At 42.4% G+C, this 26,888-nt stretch overlaps 1 protein-coding gene across 10 annotated transcripts; it reads left to right on the forward strand.

The window, feature by feature from the left end:
* The first annotated feature begins 867 nt into the window (after window positions 1-867).
* Window positions 868-26,865, forward strand: NTMT1 (N-terminal Xaa-Pro-Lys N-methyltransferase 1). 10 transcript variants are annotated; one of them, XM_072632670.1, is made up of 6 exons: window positions 16,087-16,619; window positions 23,054-23,122; window positions 23,275-23,496; window positions 24,526-24,778; window positions 25,390-25,523; window positions 25,696-26,865. In XM_072632670.1, exons 2-6 carry the CDS (start codon window positions 23,069-23,071, stop codon window positions 25,801-25,803), a joined length of 771 nt encoding a protein of 256 aa, XP_072488771.1. In that variant the 5' UTR covers window positions 16,087-16,619; window positions 23,054-23,068; the 3' UTR covers window positions 25,804-26,865. The 10 variants fall into 10 exon arrangements, with proteins under 10 accessions (XP_072488775.1, XP_072488779.1, XP_072488772.1 ...); XM_072632669.1 differs by lacking the exon at window positions 25,390-25,523; XM_072632676.1 differs by lacking the exon at window positions 23,054-23,122.
* The last annotated feature ends 23 nt before the right edge of the window (window positions 26,866-26,888 follow it).

The following is a 26,888-nucleotide window of genomic DNA, read 5'->3' on the forward strand; positions in this document are numbered from 1 at the left end:
GCTCCAGCTGCCTTCTTTTTCCATGATTGGTAACTTGCACAGCAGGGAGCTTCTGATGGTGATCATAGGAAAACCCTTCTGGTTTTGACCCCTGGCCCCATAAATTGGTGTGACCCCAGGGCATACCTGACCTCTCCCTCGATGGTGCTCATCACTCTCCAGCCTGGCTTGAGGGAGGGGGTAGTAGGGAGGGTAGCAGAAGGCAGCAGGAGGAGGCAGAGAATAGCCCCCATACACAGACTCCCCCCACTTCCCCCTGTCAGCACACGGGAACTAAGCATTCAGTAGGATGTCAGAAGGCAACTGTGGTGTAGCAGACGGACCAGGAGACCTGGGCTCTCTGAGGCATCTTCCTGCTGGCCTCAGGACCAGGGTCTCAGGGGCCGTTGCCCAAGGTCAGGACCAAGAGGAGTTTGTCCAGAAGGTTGCCACGGGGACGTGTCACACTAATGGTCACTCTGTCCTTTTCCCTAATCTTATTTTTCCAAGTGAGCACCCACCTTTTATTTCCCTAACCTCCCCCTTTAAAGGCTTAAAGAGGCAACCCTAGACTAGAATGCAAGAAGCTTGGATTCTAGTCCTGGCTGGACCACTAAGTAACCCAAGGCAAATAACTTCTCCATTGGCCTTCAATTTCCTCCTCTATAAAATGAGCAGATTGGACAAGATGACCTAAATGGTCCTTTCCAATCTCAAGGTTCCAAGTTCCAGACTCTAGGTTCTCTTTGTTTCTATGACTTCTCTACCTCTTTGCCTCTATTCCCTTTCCTACTCCTCCATTTGTCCCTTCCTCTCTAATTCACACCCCACCCTCCCCAGCTTGTTGTCCTCTATGAGCTAGCTCAGCAGGTCATACTCACCCTCTGGGCCCTGTAGGTGGGGCCCAGAGAAGATCCTGTGAGGAGGCCCCTCTAACCCAGGGACTTCACTTGGGCAAGGAACATCTTCCCTGCTCTGTGCCCTCCAGACTGACGCCTCTGCTGTTGCCTGAAGGGGCAAGTTCAGGTTCATTGTGATTCATCCCTCTCCTCAGTACCCCAAGGGCAAAGTGAGTATGGCACATAGGGCTGAGGGGAGAGAGGGCAGTAGTCAGAGGAGACATTGCTTTGAAACAGTGATAAGGATGGAGTCAACCCCACCAATCTAAGAATAAAAGTGATTAAAAAAGAATAGAAAAGACAGAGAGGGAAGAGAATCAGTTCAGTAAAAGTAACTAGCACATCAACTAAGTCTGACGATACATGTCATGTTCTATACCTACAGCACCTCATTTCTGTAAAGAAGGAAGCAATGAGGATTCTCGTGTCTCTCCTTCCGGGGCACGTTCAGTGTTGATTTTTTTGGTGGTGGTGGAATTCTTTCCATTCATATTGTTGTAGACATTGCATATATTTTCTTTGTTGTTGTTCTGAAGATATTTTAAAGTACAATTTTATATTTTTTAATTATCAAACTTTTCTTTCTCTTTCCTACATTCCCACCTTACTAGCGGAACCCCCCCCCTTTTTTTTTAACAAATAAGTCAAGAAAAATAAATTCCTATATTGGAATTTATGTGTGTCTAAAAATGTGTATCTCATTCTGCATCCCCTTTCTGTCAGAAGGTGGGAATATGCTTTATCATTGGCTATCTGGAATCATGATTGATCAGAGTTCTTAAGTCTTCCAAAACTGTTTTTTAATTTAATATAGTATAGACTGTTCTCCTGATGCTATTAGCTTTGCTCTGCATCAGTCCATATAAGTCTTCTCATGTTTCTGAAAATATTTCATTTCTGATATCATGTTAATATTCCATGACATTCATATGCCATAATTAGTTTAACCATTTCTCAATTGAGGGACAACCCCTTAATTTCCAATTCTTTACCACCACAAAAAGAACTACTATGAATATTTTTGTACATATAAGACGTTTTGGTCTTTTTTTTTATTTCTTTGGGGTATAGGATGAGTAGTGGTATTGCTGGGTGAAGGGGTATACATAGATCAATAACATTTGAGCATAGTTCCAATTTGCTCCCCAGAATGACTGTACCAATCTACAGCCCACCAACAGCTCATTTAGTGTGCCTATTTTCCCACAGACACTCAAATATTTATAATTTTCTTTTTGGTCAACTTTGTCAATATGATGGATATAAAGTGGAATCTCAGAGTTGCTTTATTTGTATTTCTTTAATTTAGTAATGATTTGGAGAATTTTCTTCAAATGGTTATACATAGCTTGGGCATCTTTACTTTAAAACTCACTTTTCATATCCTACGTCCATCAATTGGGGAATGGTTCTTATTCTTGTAATTGTAATCAGTTCCTTACGTATCTTGTAAATGAGATATTTATCAGAGAAAACTTGTCAAAAATATTTTTCCCAGTTAACTACTTCCCTCCTAACCTTAAATGCAATGAAATTGTTTACATAAAACTTTAAAATTTTATGTATTTCCCTCCATTCTATTTTCTTATGCTTTTTCCTTACTCAGTTTGCTCCCCACCTCTTCTTTACGTAGAAGAGACTCATGGAACAGGGAAAGAGTGTGCTCAGCCCTGATGGTCAATGCTCCATATGAACAACTTCCACTCCCTTGCCCCTCTTGTCTTCCTCTTACCCAAAACTCAATCACAGTTTCTTGCCTTTCTTTCCTTTTGAACTCTTCTTCATGATATCACCCCAAAATTTAGGGTTTATTTCACTTATGACTAATCTCTTCCCAGATCTACCTTACCTCTTATTTCTCCCTTTTTCCTTTTTTCTATTTCCTCTTGTTTTCCTTTTATACTGAATGAATGTATTATACACCAAGCTCTATTTATGTAATCTATCTTCCCTTGACCAGTTCAGATAAAAAAGGAGGTTCAAATGATACCTGCTCATCCCTTTCTTCTTTCTGTCGACTTATATTTGTACTCCCTAATGGTGTGAAATAGGTTTTCTCCCCAATCCTCTAACACCCATTCCTCCTTTACTTTTCTTCCTTAGGGCATCCTTTCCCCCCTACTTAAGATCATCAAAACATAACAAACATCACTTTTAGTCACTCTTTCTTATTTGAATTATAATGGTGCCATAATTTTTAGGGGATACTTGCATTATCCTCCCCTCCCCCACTAGAATGCAAACCCTTCATCATTATAAAATCACTTAGTCTCTATGCAGACATTCCCTAACTAGTCCTAACCTCTTTCCTGACCTCATCTTGCATCTCCAATTGCCAATTAGGCATCTTGAACTGGTTGTTCCAGAGATACCTCAAATTTGACATGTTCAAAACTGAATTCGTTATCTTTCCCCCCTAAACCCTTTCCCTCTTCCTAACTTCCCTGTTACTATTGAAGGTACCATCACCCTCCTAGTCACCAAGATTCACAACCTAGGTGTCATCCTTGACTTTTCACCCTCTCTTATCCCTCATATCCAATAAATTGCCAAGTCCTGTCAATTCTACCTTCAAGACAACTCTCATATAAAACCCCTTCTCTCCTCTGCCACTGCTTCCACCCTAGTGCAGGCCCTCATAATCTCACACCTAGACTATTGCAGTAGCTTTCTGCTTGGTCTCCCTGCCTCAATTCTCTCTCCCACTTGATCCAATCCATACTCTGTTCCATCTGTCAAGCTGATCTTCCTAAGGTGCAGGTCTGATTACTTCACCCCCATTCAATAAATTCTAGTGGCTCCTTATGTCTCCAGTAACAAATACACAATCCTGTTTATCTTCTAAAGCCCTTTATAACATGCCCCCTTCCTATCTTCTCTCTCTTCTTACATCTTACTCTCCTCCACATATTCTACTACCTAGTGACACTGGCCTCCCTGCTATTCCTTGTACAACACACTCCTGGTTGTAAGCCTTTTTTTCTTTTGGTCTTTTGGAATATCATATTCCATGGTCTCTGTTTCTTTAGGGTGGTAGATGCTAAATCTTATGTGACCTTGACTGTGACCTCTTGGTACTTGAACTCATATTATTTTTCTGGTTCTGCATACTTCACTTTGTAGCAACTTTGTATCAAGTCTTCCCATGTTTTTCTGAATTCTTCTTATTCATCATTTCTTACAGCACAAAAATATTCAATTACATTCTTGTTCCACAATTTATTCATCCATCCCCCTATATTTACTCGATATATATTTTGTATATACATATGTGTGTATGTTATTTCCCCTTGCAGAATGCATGCTCCTTGAAGGCAAGGACTGTTTCACTTTTATATTTGTATCCTCGGTGCCTGGTATAATGCCTGGCACCAATGTAAGCCTTTAAGTGTTTGTTCATTAATAAGAAAAACACACTGTGTACAATTACAAAAGTTCCAACTGGACCTATTTAAATAAACTATTGACTTTGAAAAATAAGAACAGTTTATTTAGAAGATTTGCCCAGGAGAAGCCTGATCCAGATTAATGGTACAATGGACAGAACAGTGGCTCTAGAGTTAGAGGACCTGGTTTAAATCTCAATTCTGAATCTTCCTACCTGGGTGACCTTGGATACATCAGTTAAGTTCCCTAGGTCTTATTTCTTCATCTCCAAAATGAAGGAGTTGAACTGGGAACTGGGATGGCTCCTGAAGTCCTTTACAGCTTTCTGTCTATGATATTAAAGGATAATACTTTTCTTCTGGTATTGAAACTGTCTCCCTAAACAACATATAACCATTCCCACATTTTAGACTTTGTTCTGGCATTGATGATGCCTTGACTAAAGTATGAGCTCACTTTGCCTTGGGAGTTTACATTAAGGGTGATTGAATGAGTCATGACTAGGCATGCACCAGAGGTAAGCCTTTGGACTTGGTCCTTAAAAGGGAGACTAGACAGAGAGATAGAGAGAACAAGAAATAAGATAGCCAAAGAGAAGTCAGGCAGATACAGCTCCTGGAGGGCCCCGCTGCCACTCCAGGAAACCAGGTCAATCAGGGAACCATGTAGCTCCAGAGATAGCAATAGATAGAGCCAGTGTAGCTGCAAGGAATTTCTGGAAAAGCAAATGTCCTGAATACACTACCCATTACTTGGACAAAACAAATGCCTAAACTAAGCAATTTACTGAGAAGAGAAATTCATGATCCAAGGAGAGGCTTATTAGGACCAGGAGAGATGGGCTAAGAAGCACTTAGGAGGTGTAGCTGTGTTGTAGAGGAGTAAACCAAGACTTTGCCCCTCATTAGTAATAGTTACGACTCTCGTATATCCAAGGGAAGGAGGTTACCTCCAGAGGAGCCTTGAGTGTTTGCTGAGAAGTTTCTCTACTCAAGGGTGATGCTATAGACCCTGAGGATTGTCTATTACCTTAAGAGAGGTGGGACTCATCACTGGGACAGTTTGTTTCACTCTCTAACAGCCCTACATGCTTTCCCCCTTCTAAGGGCTGAGGAATTGGGGAAACTCAACCAGGGTGCTACCATAAGTCTGAAGAACTATATAAATCAGTGGGAAGAAAGGGCTGCTTGAGTCTTTAGAATAAGTGCTCCCCCCTTGTGAGAGGGGGACCTTAACCAGTTTAATACTATAATTCAAATGGGGATTGTGTCACTTCCTGGGAAGGTAGGACTAGTAAGTCTGAGTGCTTTCTCCTTGCAAAGGGGAAAGAGATCACCTAAGGTGCAGTATTTTAAGGCTATGTGCCTGGGAGAGATGATTTACCAGAGATGAAAAAAGAATTATCCTTACAATTTATGGGCTCAGATAAAAATCTTTTCTCGTGTATAGGAATTAGAGCTAGAAGAGACCTTAGAAGCCATCAAGTCCTGCCTCCTTTTTTTTTTTACAGTAGAGAAAAATGAGATCCAGAGAAATTAATCAGGTCATATAGGTAGTGATAGTAGTGGTAGAATTTGAACTCAGGTCTTCTGACCACTGTTCTTCCACTACCATTGCACCATGATGCCTCCTCAATCTAATCATTTCAGGAGCATTTGTAAATTAAATTGGAAGGGAAACAAGAAATATATTTGAAATGGAACATGTCTCCCAATGTTTCTATAGTAATCTGTTCTCTTCATTGATTATAGTAAAATCATTACATGTGGATTCTAACATGTTCAGTACCTAGTAGACCTCATTTGGGGTTTTCTTGTCAAAACTATTGGAGTGTTTTGCCATTTCCTTCTCTAGTTCATTTTACAGATGAGGAAGCTGAGGCAAACAAGGTTAAATGACTTGCCCAGGGTCACATAGCTATTAAGTGTCTCTTTCTACCTACCTGTCCTTTTATCTATGATAGAGTTATACTAAAAGTTTCAGATGTTTTGTTTTAAAACTGATTTAATAAATACATATGTATTATTATTATGAACCAATACATTGTGATAATGATTTAAAACGTAGTTGACTTCACATGTATAATGGGCATCATATAACTTGCTTTCTTGGGGAGGAAACATAGGGAGAAAGAGAATTTAGAACTCAAAAATTTTTTTAAATGAATGTTAAAAATAAATAAAAAAAGAAAAAAAACATTTGGCAACAATTTGACTGATCTATCTCAGTCTTAAAATACTCCCAATAGTCTTCATAATCTTTACTTGTTATTAAAAGATAAATTTATTGTTTATTATGAAATTTTAATTATTAATTGTTTATTATTAAATTTATTGTTATTAAAGATACCTAAAATCATTTAATAAATAAGAAATATTAAGTTTAGTAGTATTTACAAAGAAGTGTAGCCTATACAAAATATTTAAACACTGAAAAAAGCCAGCAAACATTATTGAAGAGTATTTTAATACCATTCAGATCTCTTAGTAAGGTTAACAACACTGTATAGAATCACATGTCTGAATTATCAATTTAAGGATTTATTTTGCTTCTCCAACTCACTTCTTAGATTACCACTCATAAGATTTGCATACTATGCAATAAATTTATTGATATTTATTTTATTTGCAAGAATGATTCACCATCAGCAGCAGACAGGGCCATGAACACATACTTAGAGCATCTTTGTGAGTTTCTGTGGTTGACGGTCAACTAGGAGAGGAGCCATTCCAAATTCAACCAGGTTGATCCTTGGACAGCAAACAAAGTCTATTGTGGGCTCTGTACTCAAACATTTCCCGCTTGGTCCTCCTACCAAAACTCATGCTCCCCTAACTTAGCCTTGCAGAATCCAGGGCTTCTCTGAAAACCAAGTGTATGTCAATCATTTGGGTAATGAATGGAAAAACTTTGGAATGTGAATTAATGGAATAATTTCAAATTGTAAGAAACAATGAATAATAAGAATTCAAAAATACACAGGAATGTCTGTATAAACTATTGTAGAGGGAAGTAAGTAGAACCAGGAGAACAATACATACATTGAGGTATCAGAAGGGGATTTTAGTAAAGGAATCTGTTTCTTTCTTTAGGAAGTGATTTGAGTAGAGCTGAAAGAATCCAACACAAAAGTTGTCAGCTCTACCCTACCTCTCTAGCATTTCTAACTAAAGTTCCACAATAATCTGTATGGCCCTGATGAAAGCTTTCAGGAATATGCTTGAAGTTGAAAGGAATTTACTCATGCCCACTAAGTATCTATTGGGACTAAAAGAATTCCTGACCAAGCAAAGAAATAAAAATAAAAAAGTGACCTAACCCAATGGACTTTTTTTGTGCTGACTAGGCGGAACTGTGAGGAAGAAGAAGAAGAAGAAGAAGAAGAAGAAGAAGAAGAAGAAGAAGAAGAAGAAGAAGAAGAAGAAGAAGAAGAAGAAGAATTATTGAAATCCTCTTGAAGCTACAAGCAGGCTCATGAAAGAGCTGTAAAATTCTTGCTGTGGGGGGAAACAAGCTACCTAGCAGCTGCAATTCAGCAGAGAAGCAGCAGATGGCGGCAACATCTTAGTGGAGAAGCAGGTCCCAGTCAGACAAAAAAGCAGATGTTATCTGCAGCAAAGTGGAGAATCAGACCATGACAGCTCAGCACTGGGCATCAGCAGATCTGAAGGAAGCAGCAGCTTGGCCGGCAGAGAGACATTCTAGCCAGGATACAACTCTAGGAGCATGAGGTTGCAGGCTACAAGTATTCCCTTTCCTGCCAGGGACATGGGAATCTTTAGGTTATTTTGCCTAGTATGTGTGGAATGATTTTTCCTTGTTATTTACCTTGCTATTTAAAAAAACTAAATGTCTTTGCTTTGAATTAATGTGTCCTCTGGTTTGGTCTTTTAATAGGGGGGATAAAAGTTGGAGGCATGTGCACTATGGTTTCGAATACATGCTGAACCAGAAAAGACCTTGAACCTGGGTATAGCTTTCAGGGGCCCTAAGCGATATCCATGACAAAATTATGCCCCTTTTCTATTATGTCATTTTCATTTGAGGAAAAGCAGTATAGTATAGAAGATAGGAAGATGGAATTGGTGGGAGTAAGCTGTGGATTCAAAAACCTTCTTCTAGTACAATAGCTGTAAATCAGAATATCTCTGACCCTTAGTTTCCTCATCCATAAAACATGGATAATACCCACAGTAACTACCTCACAAGGGTTATTGTACGGAATGGGATAGTAATAAGCATTTATGAAGCACCTACAATATCAGGCACTGTACTAAATACTTTGCAAATATCTTGGATGCAGCTAGATGGAGCCATGGATAGAGTGCCAGGCCTGGAGTCAGGAAGACTCATCTGCCTGAGTTCAAATCTGGCCTCAGGCACTTACTAGCTGTGTGACTCTGGGCAAGTCATTTAGGCCTGTTTGCTTCAGTCTCTCACCTGTAATTGCATGTGTCTGTCCTTTGTTGCTGAAGAAGACCATGACATCAGAGAAATAATGACATGACTTGCACTTGACTTTCTTTTGAGTGAGGGAGGGCTGTGCAGGTCACCCAGCCTCACTTCTCCTCCAAAGCCATCTGAATCCAGTGACATCAGGGAGATGACCCAGGATAAAGCAATTGGGGTTAAGTGACTTGTCCAAGGTCACACAGCTAGTGAGTGTCAAGTGTCTGAGGTGAGATTTGAACTCAGATGCTCCTGACACCTGCACTGGTGCTCTATCCACTGCACCACCTAGCTGCCCCCTCCACCTGAGCTGGAGAAAGAAATGGCAAACCACTCCAGTATCTTTGCCAAGAAAACCTCAAATATGATCAGGAAGAGTTGAAGTAGTATTTCATTTGATCATATGAACAGCCTTGTGAGGTAGGTGCTATTATAATCCCTATTTTATTATAGAGAAAATGGAGGCAGATAGAGATTCAATAACTTGCTAAGGGTCATAGAGGTAGTAAGTGTCTGAGTCCAGATCTGAATTCAGTTCTTCCTAATGCCAGGCCCAGTGCTCTAGCCATTAGGCAACCTTGCTACCTCCGAGGAAAGTTCAAATGAAAAGCACTTTGAACTTATTATGTGAATGACGTTTCCCATGAGAACATTTCTCTTACCTTTTCTATTACCTGCATTTTATTATGGTTTTCTTTTCTAATTTTGAACAACCATAAGAAATGTTTCCTTGGTTGATTTTCTTGATTTCCAAATATGGAAACAAATCAGGTCATGATCACTGCTGTGTAATACAGCTAACCATGATGCCCTACCAGGGCTTATGCATGATGGTACACTGGTGACCTGGAAAACAGCAGAATTCAGAGGGCAGAGCTGAAGACAACCAGACTTCTGAGGGCAAAGGAAGAAATTCTGACAAATACGCAGTCAATTGGAGGTTTCTAAGGGAGTTTCCAATGTACTAGATCACAAGCTTCATGAGGGCAGGGGCTGTGCTTTGATCTTTGTTATCTCCCCTCAGTGCTTAGCACAGTAGTAAGTACTCAAAGAATGCTTGTTGCATTAGATGTATGAAAAACAGAATTCTCTCTCCTTTTGGAGGTAACTTAGTGCTGGGGATCAGAATCCTTTGTAAGTATGTAAGTAGGTCAAGTGTGGAGACAGGGCTGACCTTGGACCTCAGGATGTACAGGAAGCCCAGAGTCACTAGAAAGGGTTGATGGGCTGGGTGAGATGCGAAGGTCTTAGTAACTGGAAGTCACATGGGAGGAAGCATAGGTTCAGTGAGTATGTGTGTATGACGTTGGCGATTGGAAGAAGTAGCATGGAAAGAGGCTGTGATGGAGGAAATAATAAAGATTGAGTTAGAAAGCTCAGAGGTGGAGCAATGCCCCCTGATAATGAGTTGCTGGTTGTGGCCAAGGCCAATACAGGAGTGAAGATGGAAATCAGAAGATGCCAGGGGCCTTGGAAGCTTACGCCAGTAGTGCCTGTTAGGACCTCACCATGGCTTCTGGTATTTGAGGGGGGATCTGGACTGGTGATTTCATCAGTGGAAGGTATTCTCTGTGTGGAAACTCCTTGTTAATAGTATTTTATTTTTTCCCAATTAGTCATTTTTAATATCTTTTTTTTTTAACGTTGAGTTTCAAATTTTCTTCTTCCCTCACTTCCACCCCTCCCCAAGAAAATAATCAATTTCATACCGGTTATAAATGTGCAATTATGTAAAGCATATTTCCATATTAGTCATGTGAAAGAAGAAATAGACCAAAAGAGAAAAAGTGAAAAAAAGTAACCTTTGATCTCCATCAGTTCTTTTTTTCATCATGAGTCCTTTGGAACTGTCTTGGATCACTGTTTTGCTGACCATTGTACAATATTGTTACTGTATACAATATTCCCTTAATTCTGCCCACTGCTTTGCATCAGTTCGTGTAAGCCTTTACAGGTTTTTATGAAATTGGCCTGCTCATCATTGTGGAAACTCCTTCTACCAAAGTAAATCTTAGATTCTTATCTAGGAATACTGTAAATTAGATCACATGGCTAGTATGTGTTAAAGGCAAGATATGAACTCAGATCTTCCTCAGTCCAAGATCTGACCTCTAACCCAGTGGTTGATCTTTTTTTTTTGGTAGGTGTGTCTCTTGGGCTTCTCTGGCAGTCTCCTGGCATTCCTCCCCACAAACCCTCATATGAGACAGGATTGCAGAGTATAGAGTGCAAGATTTGGAGTCAGGGACAATCAACTTCAAATCTATCCTCTGACACTTACTAGCTAGGTGACCCTGGGCAAATCACCTCTGTTAAACCTATGCTTGCCTCATTTTCCCCATCTGTAAAGAGGGGATAATAACAGCACCTACTTTGCAAGGTTGTTGTGAGGATCAAATAAGATACAACTTGTAAAGTGCTTCGCAAACCTTAAGGCACTATATAAATGGTAACTATTATGACAATTCTCAAAATGATCTTTTTAAATAATTGGAGCAAATGCTAAATTTCAATTAAAGGGTTAGTAAAAATAAAGATATTATTTTTCCCCAGTCAGGTTCACATAACTCATGAAATGTGTCCACAACTGGACCCCAAGTTAAGAATCCCTGCTCCAACCTCTAGGCAATGCTGTTATGACAACAATTCATCTTTACGGAGTGCGCTAAAGTTTACAAAATGCTTTTCCTCACAACAACCCGAGGTGGTAGGCAATGTAAGCATTATTTTTCCCATTTTAAAGCAAGGCACAAAGTAGGAAAGTGACTTGCCCATCATCACACTACTAGTTAAGGTACAAATCCAGGTCTCCTGACTCCACACTTTGCCCTTTCTCCTAGCAATGCCTCTCTTGGAGGATGGTAGAATAGGATCGCTGAGGATGGTAGTAGAGACATGGCAAAAAAAAAAAAAAAATGGATGAAGAGTCAGGTGTCGATGTTTCCTAGAGTCAACTGAGATGACTGAAATAGGTCCTGGAGGACCACAAACAGTGGTAATACTATAAACAGACAGCATGGACTTTTGATGAAAAGAAATATGGAGAGAGTGCCCAGAAGTGATCAGGAGAATAAAGAGTGGGCTAAGGGGCAACAGTTCTAGCAGGGGGGACTTCAGTTAAAGCTGTGACAGAACTTATTTACATGAAGGCTTACTTGGCATTGAGACAGGCAACAGGTAGGCTATGGAGTCTCCCCTAAAGGATTTAACAAGTAATACTCTCATCTGGCAGGGAGAGCTCAGTTAGAAACAGCCTGGACATGGAAGGAGAACAGAGGGGAGATGACTTCTCAGCACTGGGGTCATTGGCCCCTGTATCTGGTGCCCAGACCAGAGTGCCTTTGGTGCTGGACTCTGCTCTGGCCCCTGGTGCAGGTGGCACAGCTGCAGGACCACTCCCTACCAGTCCTACCTCTGTCTCATGTGAACTTATTTTCTTTTCTCCTTCACTTGGAGGCTTGTATTTGCTTCTTCTTCCCCCTTCACAGAGGCCTCGGACAATAAGGGTGGAGACAAGAAGGCAGACTCAAGAGTTTGAGTTGTGGGCTCTGGGGATGGGCCAGTCCTGTCTCCTTCACCATTTTTCTCTTTTCTTTTCCTTCCTTCCTTCTTCCCTCCCTCTCTCCTTTTCTTCCTTTCAGAGACTTTAGAGAGCTCATTCCAAGCCTTACCTCTTCTGGGTAAGATGTTGCAAGGGGTTTGCCCATTATGTGCGTAAATGCAAGTTTGGGGTTCAGGTCCTCAGGTTGTTGGGCTGGGACCTATACTTCTGTGTGATGTGACCCAGATCAGCTTTGGAGAACAGAGATCAGTTTGAGGGAGGCAGTTGTGACCATGACCTGAATCTCTACTTGCAGCATCAGGACAAGAATTGTGGTAGCAGTCTAACCAGGAGCAGTGAACCAAATCCAGAGTCCAGAGGGGTTAGACACTGTCAGTTTTCACGAAGCTGATAGCAGGAGTGATCTGAGGCCAGGGGAGCCCACCTTTCTTACCATGATGTCCTGGTAATCCTATCTAAAGTCCTAGGTCTAGGTCTGAAGCTGTGAGTGGATACTGACCTCTTCCCCCTTTCCATCCCTTTTTTCCATCTCCAGGACACAAAGAAGCAAGTATGCAGGACTGTCCCCCAAGCTTCTCAAACAAGAGGTACAACAAGAAGGCTGGGAGATGGTTAGGGCAAACATTCCACTCTGGGGTTTTTTTTGCAATTTTTCTTTACTATAAACCATGTGCTCATAGGAAAGTCGATTATATATGCCTTATAGAGAGGGCTGGACTGTGCTAGGAAATTTCACAGATATGAGGTAGGGGCAGGGCCAGTAGGGTTCCCCATAATTCTCCAGTGATTCAGAGTCCATATTTCACATTACCCCTAGATCTATGTGGAACCCAGGTCATTAGATGTTTTCTTGTGGTCCAATCATCTGAAGCAGCTCTGCTTGGTGGGGTGGGCAACAGGTACTCTTACATACAAGCCCATAGGGAGGGTATTCCTCATTAGTTAATTAATTGAAAAAGTGACAAACTATTTCCCATAGCCTACCTCTAAAGGGAATACACCTGCTGGGTGTGAGCTTCCCTGTTAATGCACTATACTTTGTTTCATATGGGATAATCCCTCAGTGCCTGTCAAGCTAAGCCCAATACAGCCTCACCAGGGAGACTGCTCTCTAGGTGTTCAGATCTCTTCACCTCTGGACTTCCTGTCTGTTGTCCCTCATACGGGGAGCTTCCCAAGAGTTAGGGTCTGTATCCAGTTTTCTCTGCATCCTCAGGACATAGGGTACCACACACGGGGATGAAGGGAGTGATTTATGACTCAGATTTGATCTTCCTGGGCCTCTGCCCAGATTTCCTTAGGTTAGAAATGGGAGAAGCCACACAGTGGTCCTGAACTTCCCATCATCTCATTCCCTAGCTTTTGTTCCCAAGATTACAAGCTTGCTGGGGGCTAAGAGAAGTAAGGAGCCCTCTGGTGCCTTCAAACACATGTGGATGGTGCACATGTGATTCACCTAAGAGTGGTATTCACTACTCTTCCACTCATAACCCTCCCCTCCCTAGAAGGCAAGAATGACTTCATCCATCACCCCAGGATGATCAGTACTAGATCAGATACCCTCACCAAATTGAGCTATCAGCTCTTACAGCTTAGACTGTAAGAGGTTATCTTCCCCACTGTGTGTAATCTAGGTTTAGGCCACAAGGTGGCAGCACTAGCCCAGATCCCTGCAGAGTAAGGGGCTATTGTAGAATGGTAGAAGTTTGTAGGGTCATAGGTTTAGAGCCAGAAGGGACTTTGGATACCTTTTAGTTTAACTCATTCATTTTACAGATGAGAAAACTGACGACAAGAGAGGTTGATCAATTTACTCAAGGTCACCCAGTTAGGAAATGGCAGAGCTGTGAAGGTGGTGGCTGAAAGTGGATTGGAGTGTTATAAGACCCCCATCAGTTCCACCATTTGGCTGGTAGGACAGGGCCCCTACAGGACTTGAGTCCCTCTGACCTTCTAAGAACCAGGAAGAATTGTTTTGATAGTCTGTATCAGTCATTCCGTTATTAGACACTTACTAGATTTTATTCTTCTCTCCGTGGTAGCCACACAGTTAGATTTATCTTTTAGCAAGATCACCTTTCTATGACTTGAAGCACCCCCCTACTCATCAGACAACATCACTCACTGCATTTGGGACAATCATCTAAGTTTGGCCCCAACCAACCCTCTCTTTGGCCAAACTTCACCTGCTTTCTAATATGGGCCCTACGTTCCAACCAAACTAGACTAATAATTAGGTATGCCTTGGCCTTTCCTCTCCACTTTTGTTCGCTGTCTGGAATACCTTTCCCATCCCAACCCCCTAATCCAACCCATTGAACTTATCCAGTTCAAATTTTACAGATAAGGAAACTGGGTCATGTATAATGCCTTCCGGAGCTGGGGAATGGATAAGACAAGTCAATTTGGAGCTTTAAAATTAATTCTGAATAATTAGTGTCAGTTGGGTATGCGGACTTTGACCTGAATTAAGCCCCATGAACCCTTGCCTGTCCACATAAACCAGTTAGCACTAGCAAAGAGGGCTAAAGGGACTGAAGATGCAATAACCAGGTTAAGCATCTGGTGGCTCAGGAATTGGCAAGGCTGAGTTCTCTGTCATTTTGCTTCCCCAAAGCAAAGGAGATATGGAGCTCAGAACTTCTGAGGTCAGAGAAATAAGCCAGTCAATGCTGTAAGGCGTTTTCACAGAGAACAGGGGGAGAGGGAGAAATGTGGGATTCAAGTGTGTCCTCTGTACCTTAACATTTATGGGAAGGGGAAGTAGGTCTTTTCCTTTGTGCTATGCCAGCCCAACAATGGATAAGACAGAGGGCACCAATAGCCCATACAATGGTGCCCCCTTGAGATTTATGAGATACTGGTGCAGGAGAAAGATAAGGCAAAGAATTAGGAGTCTGCAAGGTTATGGTAGAATAAGGAGACTTAACTGGCAGGGTAGAGGGAGTTTAGAGGGAGAAGGAGGTAGGGTGATACATAGAAACTGGAACAGAGAAGTGGCTAGGGGTAGGTGGCAGAATGCAGGTGGCTTAGGAGGGTGGTTACGTAGCCTGGCACATAGTGAGGGTTCAATAAATGCATGTTGTTGACTGTGGGGGGAAAGAGGAGGCAGGGATTAGAAAGCAGGTGATGGGAGATGGAAAAGAAGATGGGATGTTGAAGGGATAGGCTAGATTAAAGGGGGAGGTCAGAAGGCAGCGGATCCCATCTCTCCCATGGGGATCTGAACGCCCACAACACCGAAGCCCTCTCTAGGTCTTGGCTGCAGTTGCTGTCTCAGGGGCCCAAAGCTTTTCTGTTCTGTGGGATTACAAAACTACCCCGATGGTTAATAGCTCCAGTCAAAGGCCATCCCAACTAAGCCCGCTTAGGGTGCCATGACAAAATATGTTCCTTTAAGGATCCACAGCGGCTCCTCTTCCCTCCCATCCCTGCCCAACATTTTGCCCCCCTCCCTTGGTTACCCCCTCTTCCCAGCTCTATGGGCAGTGAGAACATTTCCCCCATTCTCTTGTCTTTCATCAGCTTGACACAGGGCCCAGTCCTCTGGGCCGGTCCTGTCTCGCTGGGCCTGGCCAGAACGGGTCACTCACTGTGCCGCCTCACCAGGGGTGGGAGAGTCTGCCGACTGGACAAAGCAAACGTGGCCGCTCCTCACCCCGGGCTGCCAAGGACCCGGGCTCGTGCTGCCACCCTGCGGCCCTCCCTGGTGCTGCAGCCGCTCAGGTGCTGCACCTGCTCCCGGTCAAACACCGGACTTCCGGGCCACCGCGGCCGCCAGGGAGGGGGAAGCGTTCACGTGCACGCGGAATCCTCCCTAAGGTTCCGCCGTTCGGTGACGCACTCGTTACCGCGGCTCGGACTCCGCACCGGCGGCGGCCGCTCGTGCGCTGCACAAGGTCGGGCAGTACGTTTCTAAACGATGCGCACCCGCTGGGCGGGCTCACGGAACAAGGACTAGTGCACTTGGCCAGCCCACTGCGCACCGCGGCCTTCGAGCCTAAGACGTGGCAAAAAACGTCCTGGACTGGCGGCACACGGGGAGGACTCGCTCCCGCCCAGCACACGCGGCATCCGTTGAAAGGCGGGGCCAATCGGGTGGGCGGTGCCCGGAAAGGACCACGCCCTCTTAGGGGCGGAGCCAGCTCTCGCCCCGCCCCCTCGCTCCCCGCGGAAGGAAGTGACGTAGCTAGGACAAAGGGAACGCACGCTGGCTGGCCACGGACGCCAAACTGAAGTCTCGGTGTTGAGGTTGAGGTTTCCTGGGCTGCTGCGGCCGCTGCCTTTGCCACCCTCCCCCCCTCCCACTCGGCCCTAGGTGTCTCACCGCCCTCTGTCCGAGGGTGAGTAGCGTGGGGGGAGCCCTTGTGAGGGCGGCGACAGGTGAGGGTGGAGGGGGGGGAAGTTTTCCTCCCAACGGCCTCAGCTTCCCCAGCCCATCCCCCCCGGCGCGCGAGCCCCCGCCTGACCGCGTGACCCTTCGACCCTCCTGCCAGCCCCCCGCCCTCCCTCTGGGAATAGGTGTTTACGTGACCCTGCGTTTCTGGGAACCACGTGCCCCCCCGCCCTACGAAGAGTGCGTGCCGCAGAGACCCGCCTCTCCTTAGGTTCACCCCCAGCCCCCTCTCGCCTCCTGCAGCCTTCGGCCTCCTCGCCGCTAGCTGGACTCAGGCAGCTAAGTCTCGTTCCTCCTCCTCTCCCCACGCTCACACCCACCCCCCAACTTTGTCCCATTAATGGGGGGAGCTGGTGCGAAGCCCGAGGCGCCTGCGGCCGGGAGTTTGGGGGGCTGGTACTTGACCTTCCGGCCCTGAGGCATTGGGGTTATGGAGGAGAGGAATGAGGACTCGTTACCTGGGATCGGGCCAGCCTCCAGGAGAAGTGGTTACAGAAAGGAACCCAAACGGACCAGGCGGCACTGTTGAACGTAGCCCCCCAAACCCCCACGTTCTGCCCCCAGACAAAGAAGTGGGGCCTGCCTGACCCTTGCCACGCATTAAAGACTGAATTTTGTCTGAAGGTGATTTGTTCCGGCCTTGTACCCTGCTAGAGACAAACCTGACATCACTGTTCTGGCCGAATGCAGGGATCATTTCAAAGACAGTGTCTACTTGTGCCGTGGTGGAAATATCACTGGCTAGGGATTCAGGGCCCACCCTGTGTATTAATACTAAGGTAGCACTTTAATGTTCGCAAAAATTCTTTCCCTATGACAACCCTGTACAAATATTATCTTGCAGAAGAAATGTAATGGGAAGAGCACTGGATTTGAAGTCAGAAGACTTTACTTTTACTTGCTACCTTAAGGGCCTTAGACAAGTTTCTTAACCTCTCTGGGCCTTGGTGTATTGGTATATGTGGGCCTTGGGGATTGGAGTAGATGAGCTCCATGTAACTAGAGAGGAGAAGGCATCTGCTCATGGGTCAGACATAGGATTTGAACTCATGTCTTCTCTAAACCTAGCCTCCTTTCTCTACATACTGTTAATGTTTTCACCACTAATTCACCTGGTGACCACTGTGGGTAAAGTCTGCCTCTGTGTTTTATATAAAATGAGAGAGACCCTTCTTAGGCTCATTGGGCTGTGACTTTTCTGATTCTGATATCACAGAGAGATGATAGAAAGGAGTGCCTTGGTAAATGGTAATAGCTTCATCTCTATCATCGTACATACATTACTATCTCATTTGATCTTCACAGCACTATGATACAAGGAGCACAAGTAGTAGCATCCACATTTTATAGCTCAGAAAACTGAACTGCAAAGAAGTGGAATGATTTGCCCAGTTAGTGTTACAGCTGGGACTAGAACCCATATCTCTTCATTCTAAGGCTGGTATTTATGACCAGTAATAGTTTCTCATGCCTCATTTTCTGTAGCAACATGAGTTGCCCCTAGCAGGTTGGCAGGATATAAAATGCCCCTCAGCTGTAGATTATTTGCTGATGTTGGACCTTGATGGTGTTCCTAGCCATCATATTGAGAAGGCAAACTTCTTCATGTTAGAAAGCCAAGTTAAGTCAGGGTCCAGGTTGATTCAAGGCTTAGTTCTATCAAGTATCAGAGGTGACATGGTTTCTGTTAAAAGCCATTTCTTTGTAACAGATACATGTCATGTTGTATTTCTCAAAACTAATCAAATGTTTTATCAATCAAATCATATATGTATTGGTGGACCTAGTGTAGACAAGAATCCTACTGCAAGTAAAGCAGTACTGACCATGCCCCCCAAAAATTGTTTTATGAATATCCTGTAGTATACGCCTTACATGGTTGAATTTTTATCTGCAGAGTCAACCCCTTCCCCCGTAATGTTGTCCTGCCAATATAGGTTTACATTAATACCATTAATGTAGTATGACCACATTGTAAGAAAATATTACAAAAACCTGGTAGTAGTAGTACTGGTAGAAGGAGTACTGGATTCAAATCCCACTTACACATCCTACTCACCTTCTTTGTATTTCATTTTCCTAATCGATTTAATGGGAGATTGGTCTAGAACAGGTATCAAACTTGTGACCAGTTGCTGGCTACTTTTGAAGTGCAGCCGAACCAGATTAAAATGTAATTGGGAAATGTTTTAACAAAAATAAAATAACAACGTTAGATAAATGTTAATTTGTGATTTCCTAAGTTAATCTGTACCAGTAGGGATCATTTTCTATTTCATTTTGACACCACTAGTCTAGAATACCCCTAAGGTTAGTCAAGTCATTAAACATTTTTTAAGTGTTGTCTTGTGTGCCAAGGACTGTGCTAAGCACTGAGAATGCAAAGAAAGGCAAAATACAGTCCCTACTCTCAAGGAACTTGTAGTCTAATGGAGAGAGACAACTGTGTACAAACAAGTGATACTCAAGGTAATCAGCAGAGGGAAGATCCCTTCCTGCTTATGTTGAACTGATCTTTAAATTCATATTTTTGCAGAACTAATTATTATTAGGTAGAGTGCGTCTGTTTTAGGTTTTTAAAAGCACAATGTGCTCCATCCTGCCTCAAGGGAACTCTGGTTCTTTTACTGGTGCTTTTCTACCTTCAGACCTCAACCAGATGAAGCAGCTCCTCTCTCCCTCCCCGCCCCCATTAGGTGAATATTAGCTGGGCCATTACTCATTCCTGTTAGCTCCTGAGGAATGGAAACTTTTGAGGGAGTGAAGTGACATTGTTTTGGATGTTGCCTGATTACTGTGTTCTTAGCCTACCATAACATACCTCAAGACACTGAAAAGGTTCTAGGATTCTTTCAGCTATTCTGAGCAGAATGCCTCCTTGCCAGGATATACTTATGAGTGGTAGGGACTCTGACATAGGATTACAAGGGGCAGTTGGATATATTTATATCCATGATCATCACAGCCTGTTACTCAGCACAGTCACATAATGGCCTGTCTTCCAATTTTATATCCCCAGTTGTTAGTTTGTGCATTTTTCTCCCCCACCACTTGACAACTGAAATCCTGAGTTACAACTTTTATTAACTATTCCATTGCCCTTCCCCTCCCTCCTACAGCAATATAATGTGTTGAAAGACATAGATATGTTGTAGTTCTGTATTCAACATAATTTATTCAAATCCATTTATACACTTACCCCAGGATAACATTTACAGCCTATTTCATAGTCATCACCTGGTTGATCCACGCAATTTGACATGCAGTGCAAAAACAAAACACTTAACACTACTTTTCTGTATTTGTTTTCAAGTTATTTTATAAGTTTATGTCCATGGTAAAGAAAGAAACCAGTTCTGGCTCCTTGCTCTGTCTATGTCACACAAAACCGTGACTCCCTATTTACTTTGACTTGAGTTTCCTAAGAGCAGGAAGCTGTAGTCTGGGTTAAATAATTTCTGTTCCTGTGGTGACTGCAACTTCATTTTTAAAACTATACATATATCAGCAACATTGTGTGATGAGCAGCTATGATTGACCTTGCTCTTCTCAGCATTACAATGATTCAAGACAGTTCCAAAAGATTCATGATGGAAAATGCTGTCCATGTCCAGAGAGAGAACTGTGGAGTCTGAATGCAGATCAAAGAATACTATTTTTACTTTATCTTTTTCATGGTTTTTTCCCCATTTTGTTCTGTTTCTTTCATAACACGACTAATATGGAAATGTTTTACATGATTGCGCATATATAATTGATATCAAATTGCTTACCATCTTAGGGAAGAGGGAAGGTGAAAATTTGGAACTCAAAATTTTATAAAAAATGAATGTTAAAAACTGTCTTTACTGTAATTGGAAAAAATAAAATACTGTTTAAAAAAACATACATGAAAGATTGGAAGGAAGCATAAAAAGAATAAAAAATTAATCTCAATGTATATAAGACATGGGGGTGGATTTAGACAAGTAGATAGTGCTTGGCAGGCTATAAAAATGAGGAAAAAATCAAAAATTTCTCTGAGTTGAGCTTTGGTGATAGGGAAAATGATGATGTGGCTATTAACATAGTGAAATCAGAAGGAGCAGATATTGAGGGGAAATGATGAGGTGGACTTGGAGTATGTTGAGTTTGAAGTGCTACCTAAAGATATAGCATGTTTCAGTAAAACTCAAACATTGATTTAGCTGTTGCTGTGTTTAAGACACTGCACAGCTTTGGGGGCACAAAGACAAGACGAAAAACTCTCCCTGCCTTCAAAGATCTCACATTCTACTGGAGAGTTACAATATGGTAGTATGTGCACAAATGACTAAAATTAATTTGAGGAGGGATGGCACATTTGCAAGTAGTAGGATCAGGAAATGTTTTCCTATGCAGCCTTTTTGGGAGAAGCTAAGGATTCTGGGAAGTGAAGAGAGTGACATTCCAGCCTTGGAACGTTGCAGCAGCTCAGACTGGGAAATTGAATGTTGAGTTCAAGGAATAGGCTGGTTTGACTAAAATAGAGAAATGAAGGGGAATAATGTGAAATAAGTCTAGAAACAGCCCAGACCCGGAATGCGAAAGGCTTAAATGCCAGTCTGAATACTTGGTATTTTATGCTAATGCAAGTAAGGAGCTGCTCGAGATTGGTTAACTGGGAATTGACACAGTTAGATCCTGTGCTTTAGGAAGATTGTTTAACAGTTGTGTGGAAGTTGGATTGGGTAAGGAAGATCCGATGGGAAGCAATAGGTCTAAAAGGAATTACTAGAAGTTAATCTGTTAAAGTGGCAACTGACAATAGGTTGATCTGAGAGTGAATAGTTGGGCTGTTTAATTAGGACAACGTTGCCTCTGCTTTGATTTCTAACTCATATCATACCCCTTACCCCAATCCAGTCTGTTGCCAATTTTTGCAATTCCGCCTCTTCAATTTTTATATCCTATCATCCCTTCTCTCTGTCCCCACCAAAACCACCGTTTGATCCCTTTTTACATTTCACCTAGAGACCCTTACAATAGCTTCCTAAACGACCTTGTAACCTATCTTTCTCTCTCTAATAGAGTTTTCACACAACTCTCAGGTTAATACTCCTTTTAGTGGCTTCCCATTACCTTTAGGGTAAAATTTAAAAACTTCCGTTTTAAAAATTAAAAACTTCCGTTCCAGATTGATTATACATTATATTCCTCACATTCTACACTCTAGCTAAACTGCCATTCTTGCTATTTCTTGTAAATATTAAATTTTATCGCTCACTTCCATGCCTTTGCACAGGCTGTTTATTCATGACTAGAATGTTCTCCCTTGTTACTTCAGACTCTTGGAGTCACTACCTCCCCCTCAGCTGTTTCCATCTCAAGGACAATCCAGCTTCAAGAAGTGTTTCCTAAATTCCCTTAGTTGTTAGTACCTCCGATTATTGTTTGATCTATTTTAATATATGTCCTATTTTTACATATCTGTGAACATGTTTCAGTCCTTATTGGAATGTAAACTCTGAGGACAGGTTTTGTCTCACTTTGTCATATTTGTGTCTCCAGAGCACAACACTTTGCCTGTTCTATAGTAGGTGCTTAGTAAGATGCTTGCTCATTAGTGGTGGTACACTAAAAACAGAAATGAAAGCTTAGAGAAGCAAATTTGTTTTGGATGTACTGTTTGAGACTGCTTATGAAACCTTCAGGTAGAGACGTACAGGAAGCAGTTGTGACTAAAGCTTAGTTAGGAGAGATGGGACTAGTTTATATTAAGAGTCTTTTAAGGCACCTAGAATAGTGTTCTGTATTTCAGTATTTACTAGTGTATGATTGTGGTCAAATGCTTTACCCATTGGGTGTCTGGAGTTCCTTAGTTCAGGGCAGCCTTTATGAGATTAAACAAAAGTAAATACATGTGCTTTAAAGGTGAGTGAAATAGATTGTTGAGCCCATGTGTGTTACCGTGGAAGGTCCTTTGGAATCAAAGGACCTAGGTTCAGATTCTACTTCTGACATTCACTTCGTTGGAGACTTTGGCAACTTAGCCTCCCTGGGTCTTGATTTCCTCATCTGGAAAATGAGAGGTTTGGATTTAGATGAGCTTTGAGTTTCTTTTCATCACACCAATTTAAGATCCTAAGATCCTTTTTGGTCTGTAACCTTCATAACCTGTACATGTGAAAGAGAAACATAGGATGTGAGCCTTCTATTTCCTTCTCTCCCTGTTGTGGCCAGGGCATAAATATTTAAAACTTTCTATGAACTTTAAGCCTGTGCCATAATTAGAAGTTAAGTTTGTCTTCATGTGTACCATGATTGTTATTTTCCCCCAGTGCTGTGCTGCTAGCATGACATCCTTTTTAATTCCATCTTCTATCCAAAAATGTTATTTTGAATATTTTTGTCCAATTCCAGACATTCATCAGTAGAATGAAGAAGGAATGCTCACCTTTTCATACTCCCTCAGTCAGACCCTGTTCTCCTGTAAGTAGGAGTAGAAATTTTTTATTACGGAGGAATATTATCCAGAAGATAGTGTGTACTTGCATTTTAAAGGGTAAATTATGTGAGTGCAGAATAGAGAACCTTGTGATTCTCTCCTACTGTTCTAAGTTGCTCTTTTCTTCTTTCTTGAGGAGGGAAGATCCATAGCTGATTGTGTTACTGTCCAGGAAACAGCCCAAGTTGGTTGCAACATGACAAGTGAGGTTGTGGAGGATGAGAGCCAATTCTACTTGAAGGCAGAGAAGTACTGGAAAGATGTCCCACCCACAGTGGACGGCATGCTTGGAGGGTATGGCCATATCTCCAACATCGACATCAACAGCTCCAAGAAGTTCCTGCAGAGGTTTTTGAGGGTAGGCAGGTCTGGGGTGCTCTACAGGCAGGAGTGGGGTGGAAACCTTATTGGCTATCATGGTACAACGTGACTTGAATGGGAATATCATGAAGCGGCTGCTCTAATGTGTTGCAGCTCAGACCAGCTCCCTTTTTTATGTTCAATGCTTATAGACTCTTCTATTTCCTTCCAGCTACCTCCAATCCCCCCAAAATAAAAGTCATCTGTCTTGTCAGTTGTGTAGATGACTATGAAGAAAGCCACAGGATCCTTCCAAATCCATGGCAATACAAAGGGACTTCAGGGACAGATCTAGACTCAGTGCTGAGAAAAGCCACCTTCCTCCACTTTTTTTGACTCTAAAATTAGTGACATGCCACAACCACCACATTCATCCTTAATACCCTAGGCTTTCACTGCTATCTCTTTGTGTAGGCCATGTATCCACATATTTTCCAGTTTGTTTGATCTCTTTCGTTGGTAGGGTAATAGCAAGCTCCATGCCCATAGGTGATTGGGTACTTTTATTTGACTCTTTATCAGATAATGAGATATTTTATTGGCAGTCTGCTGTCCCATATGGTCAAATGATTGGAATAAAATTCTACATGATTGTGACACAGAAATATTCAGATAGCACATAGGTTCTTACATATAATATTCATCTAATTAACACAAAGTTCATGTAGAAAACCCACTTCTACACAGTGACTCAGATGACATACTTTGCATATTGAAAACTTTTACAGATGTTAATATGCTAACCCTCATAACTGCCCTGAGAAACATGTCTCATTTTACAAAGTGAAGCATCAAAAAAAAGGAATTATATGTGCTCAGGTTACCACAACAAGACAGTGGTGGAACTAGGAATAAATAGATCCCACAGGTACTTCTAACTATCAGCCAAGTGATGTACTGACAGCTTACTATTTTAGTACTAATTTGTCCCTCATTCCTAGCTTAGCGGGATCTTCCCCCTTTGTTTTGAAAGGGTCTTTGAGGTTTTATTGTCCTTTCTTACTAATCATATGCCCCTTCTTTTCAGGAAGGTCCAAATAGAACAGGAACTAACTGTGCTTTGGACTGTGGAGCTGGCATTGGCCGAATCACCAAAAGGCTGCTCCTCCCACTCTTCAAAGTAGTGGATATGGTTGATGTTACTGAGGATTTCCTGATTAAGGCCAAAACCTACCTGGGTGAGGAGGGCAGGAGGGTGAGGAACTATTTCTGTTGTGGTCTGCAGGATTTCAGTCCAGAGCCAAACTCCTATGATGTCATTTGGATCCAGTGGGTTATAGGTAAGGACTGTCATCCTTACTCTGGTTTCTTTTGCATTGGGGTGGGAAGGAAATGCCATCCAGGCAGTTATATTCCTTCTAGTTTGAAGGATGTTCTTTGATCTCATTTTCTGTTTCTGCTGTGGTATCCCAGTACAGTACTGGAAACATTGCTTTCATCGTTCTAGCAACACCCCTATCCCAGAGAGGGTCTCTTGATGGAGACTGACTTGGTTATTTAATCTAATATAGTTCATTTGGTGAGATTATTTTAACCTGTAACATTTTTTTAATTATCAGAAACAGATTTTGACAGGTACTAGTTGTAATAGGGAAGTAATATACTCCATATTGGATAGACTAACCGAGGTGAAGTTTAAAGCCCTAAGCTTCTAGTCCTATCCTGAGAGAGATGGTTTTTCATTTCTCTGGGGCTATTTTATAGGCCACAAACAGCTTTGATAATCCTTTGTACCTACTGCTTGCAGTTTATTTAATATGTCATTTACCCCTGAGCTGAAACTCAAGAGGAAGTCCATGTACTCTCTCAGTGGCTCTGTTATGTAATTAGATGATTGTCTTCTTTGAGAATGGCTTTTGAGCCATTAGCAGTGCCCCTTTTTCTATTATAGAGCACTCTGCTTCAGTGGCAGCCCACCATCCTCTAACAGTAATAGAAACAGTCACCCAACTAGACTCAAGCCCCACAAGGGAGAATGAGCTTAGCCCCATCCCCAGAGGAAATCATGCTATCACCAGCAGTAAAGTGAGTAACCTATGTTCTGTTCCTCACATTGCTAAACATATTCTCGTTGTCTCACCTCTCTGTGATCACATGTAGGCTGCCTGTAAGAATGGAAGTCTGCTAGTGAGCTACTACTATGTAGAGAGTTGTATAACAGCTTTCTGCACCTCTGATTCCTGTCTGTCTTCTCTAGGTCACCTTACTGATCAGCACCTTGCTGAATTCCTACGAAGGTGCAAGGCAGGCTTGCGGCCCAATGGCATCATTGTCATCAAGGATAACATGGCCCAGGAAGGTGTGATCATGGATGATGTGGATAGCAGTGTGTGCCGGGACCAGGAGGTGGTACGCAGGATTGTCCGCCATGCAGGTCTTAATCTCCTGGCTGAAGAGAGGCAGGAAAACTTCCCTGATGAGATTTATCAAGTCTACAGTTTTGCCATGAGATGAGACCCAGTTTGGCATGAGAGACACAAGAAGGGACCAGTGTGGGGTTGGGGAGGGGGGAATGGAGCCAACTGACAGCTGTTGGGTTCTGCAGTATTGTGTTATGGTTCAGGAGTATAGAAACAGCCCTGTGGAGGCTGCTAAATACACCTGTATGTTTACTGTCAGTTTACTCTGTATAGATTCTATAATTAAAAGAAAAGCCAGACACAGGAGGTGAAAGTGTGGCTGGACAGGATAGAAGGTGAGTTGCAGGGGTTCCAAAGCAGAGAGTGCTAGTCATCTATTTTTTGTGATCAAAATAGAGTAGGCCCACATCATTACCATCTCCTAACTTTCTCTCCCTCCCACCCCACACCTTTTTCCCTTGTGCCTGTATGGGGACTTGTTATTTTTCTTCCACAAACATGATTACACATGATGATGGGTCTGGGAAAACACTGATCCTACCAGATGACTTTTTTTTTTTTTTTAACCAAAGGTCTGGCTGTTTTAACAGGAATTAAAATCACCTTTAACTTTGCTTCCATGGACTTTAAAAAAGAACCCATTGTTGTTTACTTAACTGGGAAGCAAACTGTTCTCATCCTGTTAAGATAAATTAAGGCTTTGTTTCCTTTCACAGCCTTGGTTAATCTAAGCCTCACTTTGGTAACAGGAATCTGGGGTTCAGGCTATTCTGTGTTGTGGGACTGTTCAATGTTTCACTAAGTATTTTGTGTGTTTGTCCTTAATGAATGTAACAAATTAGGAAAAGGGTTAAAGCCCCAACAGTTGCTCTCAGATTAGAGCAGAGAATTTGCTTATGATTTTACTACTCACTGTGCCTTGCTTTTGAATGTGGTTCTTCTGTGGCAAGCTGTTAGTGTCATTTTCAGTCAGAAATAAAAGGTTAAATTCAGTGTTAAAACCCCTACATAAGGCAGAATGAAAATGTCG

This window comes from Notamacropus eugenii, chromosome 1, assembly GCF_028372415.1.
Source record: "Notamacropus eugenii isolate mMacEug1 chromosome 1, mMacEug1.pri_v2, whole genome shotgun sequence".
In the NCBI taxonomy this organism is placed as follows: Eukaryota; Metazoa; Chordata; class Mammalia; order Diprotodontia; family Macropodidae; genus Notamacropus; species Notamacropus eugenii.

Bases quoted from the DNA above. Each gene is read 5' to 3' on its own strand.
- NTMT1 (XM_072632669.1), top strand. From the start codon at position 23,069: ATGAAGAAGGAATGCTCACCTTTTCATACTCCCTCAGTCAGACCCTGT. The intron at 23,497-24,525 runs GTAGGCAGGTCT...CCTTCTTTTCAG, and splicing joins TCCTGCAGAGGTTTTTGAGG to GAAGGTCCAAATAGAACAGG. The intron at 24,779-25,695 runs GTAAGGACTGTC...TGTCTTCTCTAG, and splicing joins TTGGATCCAGTGGGTTATAG to GTCACCTTACTGATCAGCAC.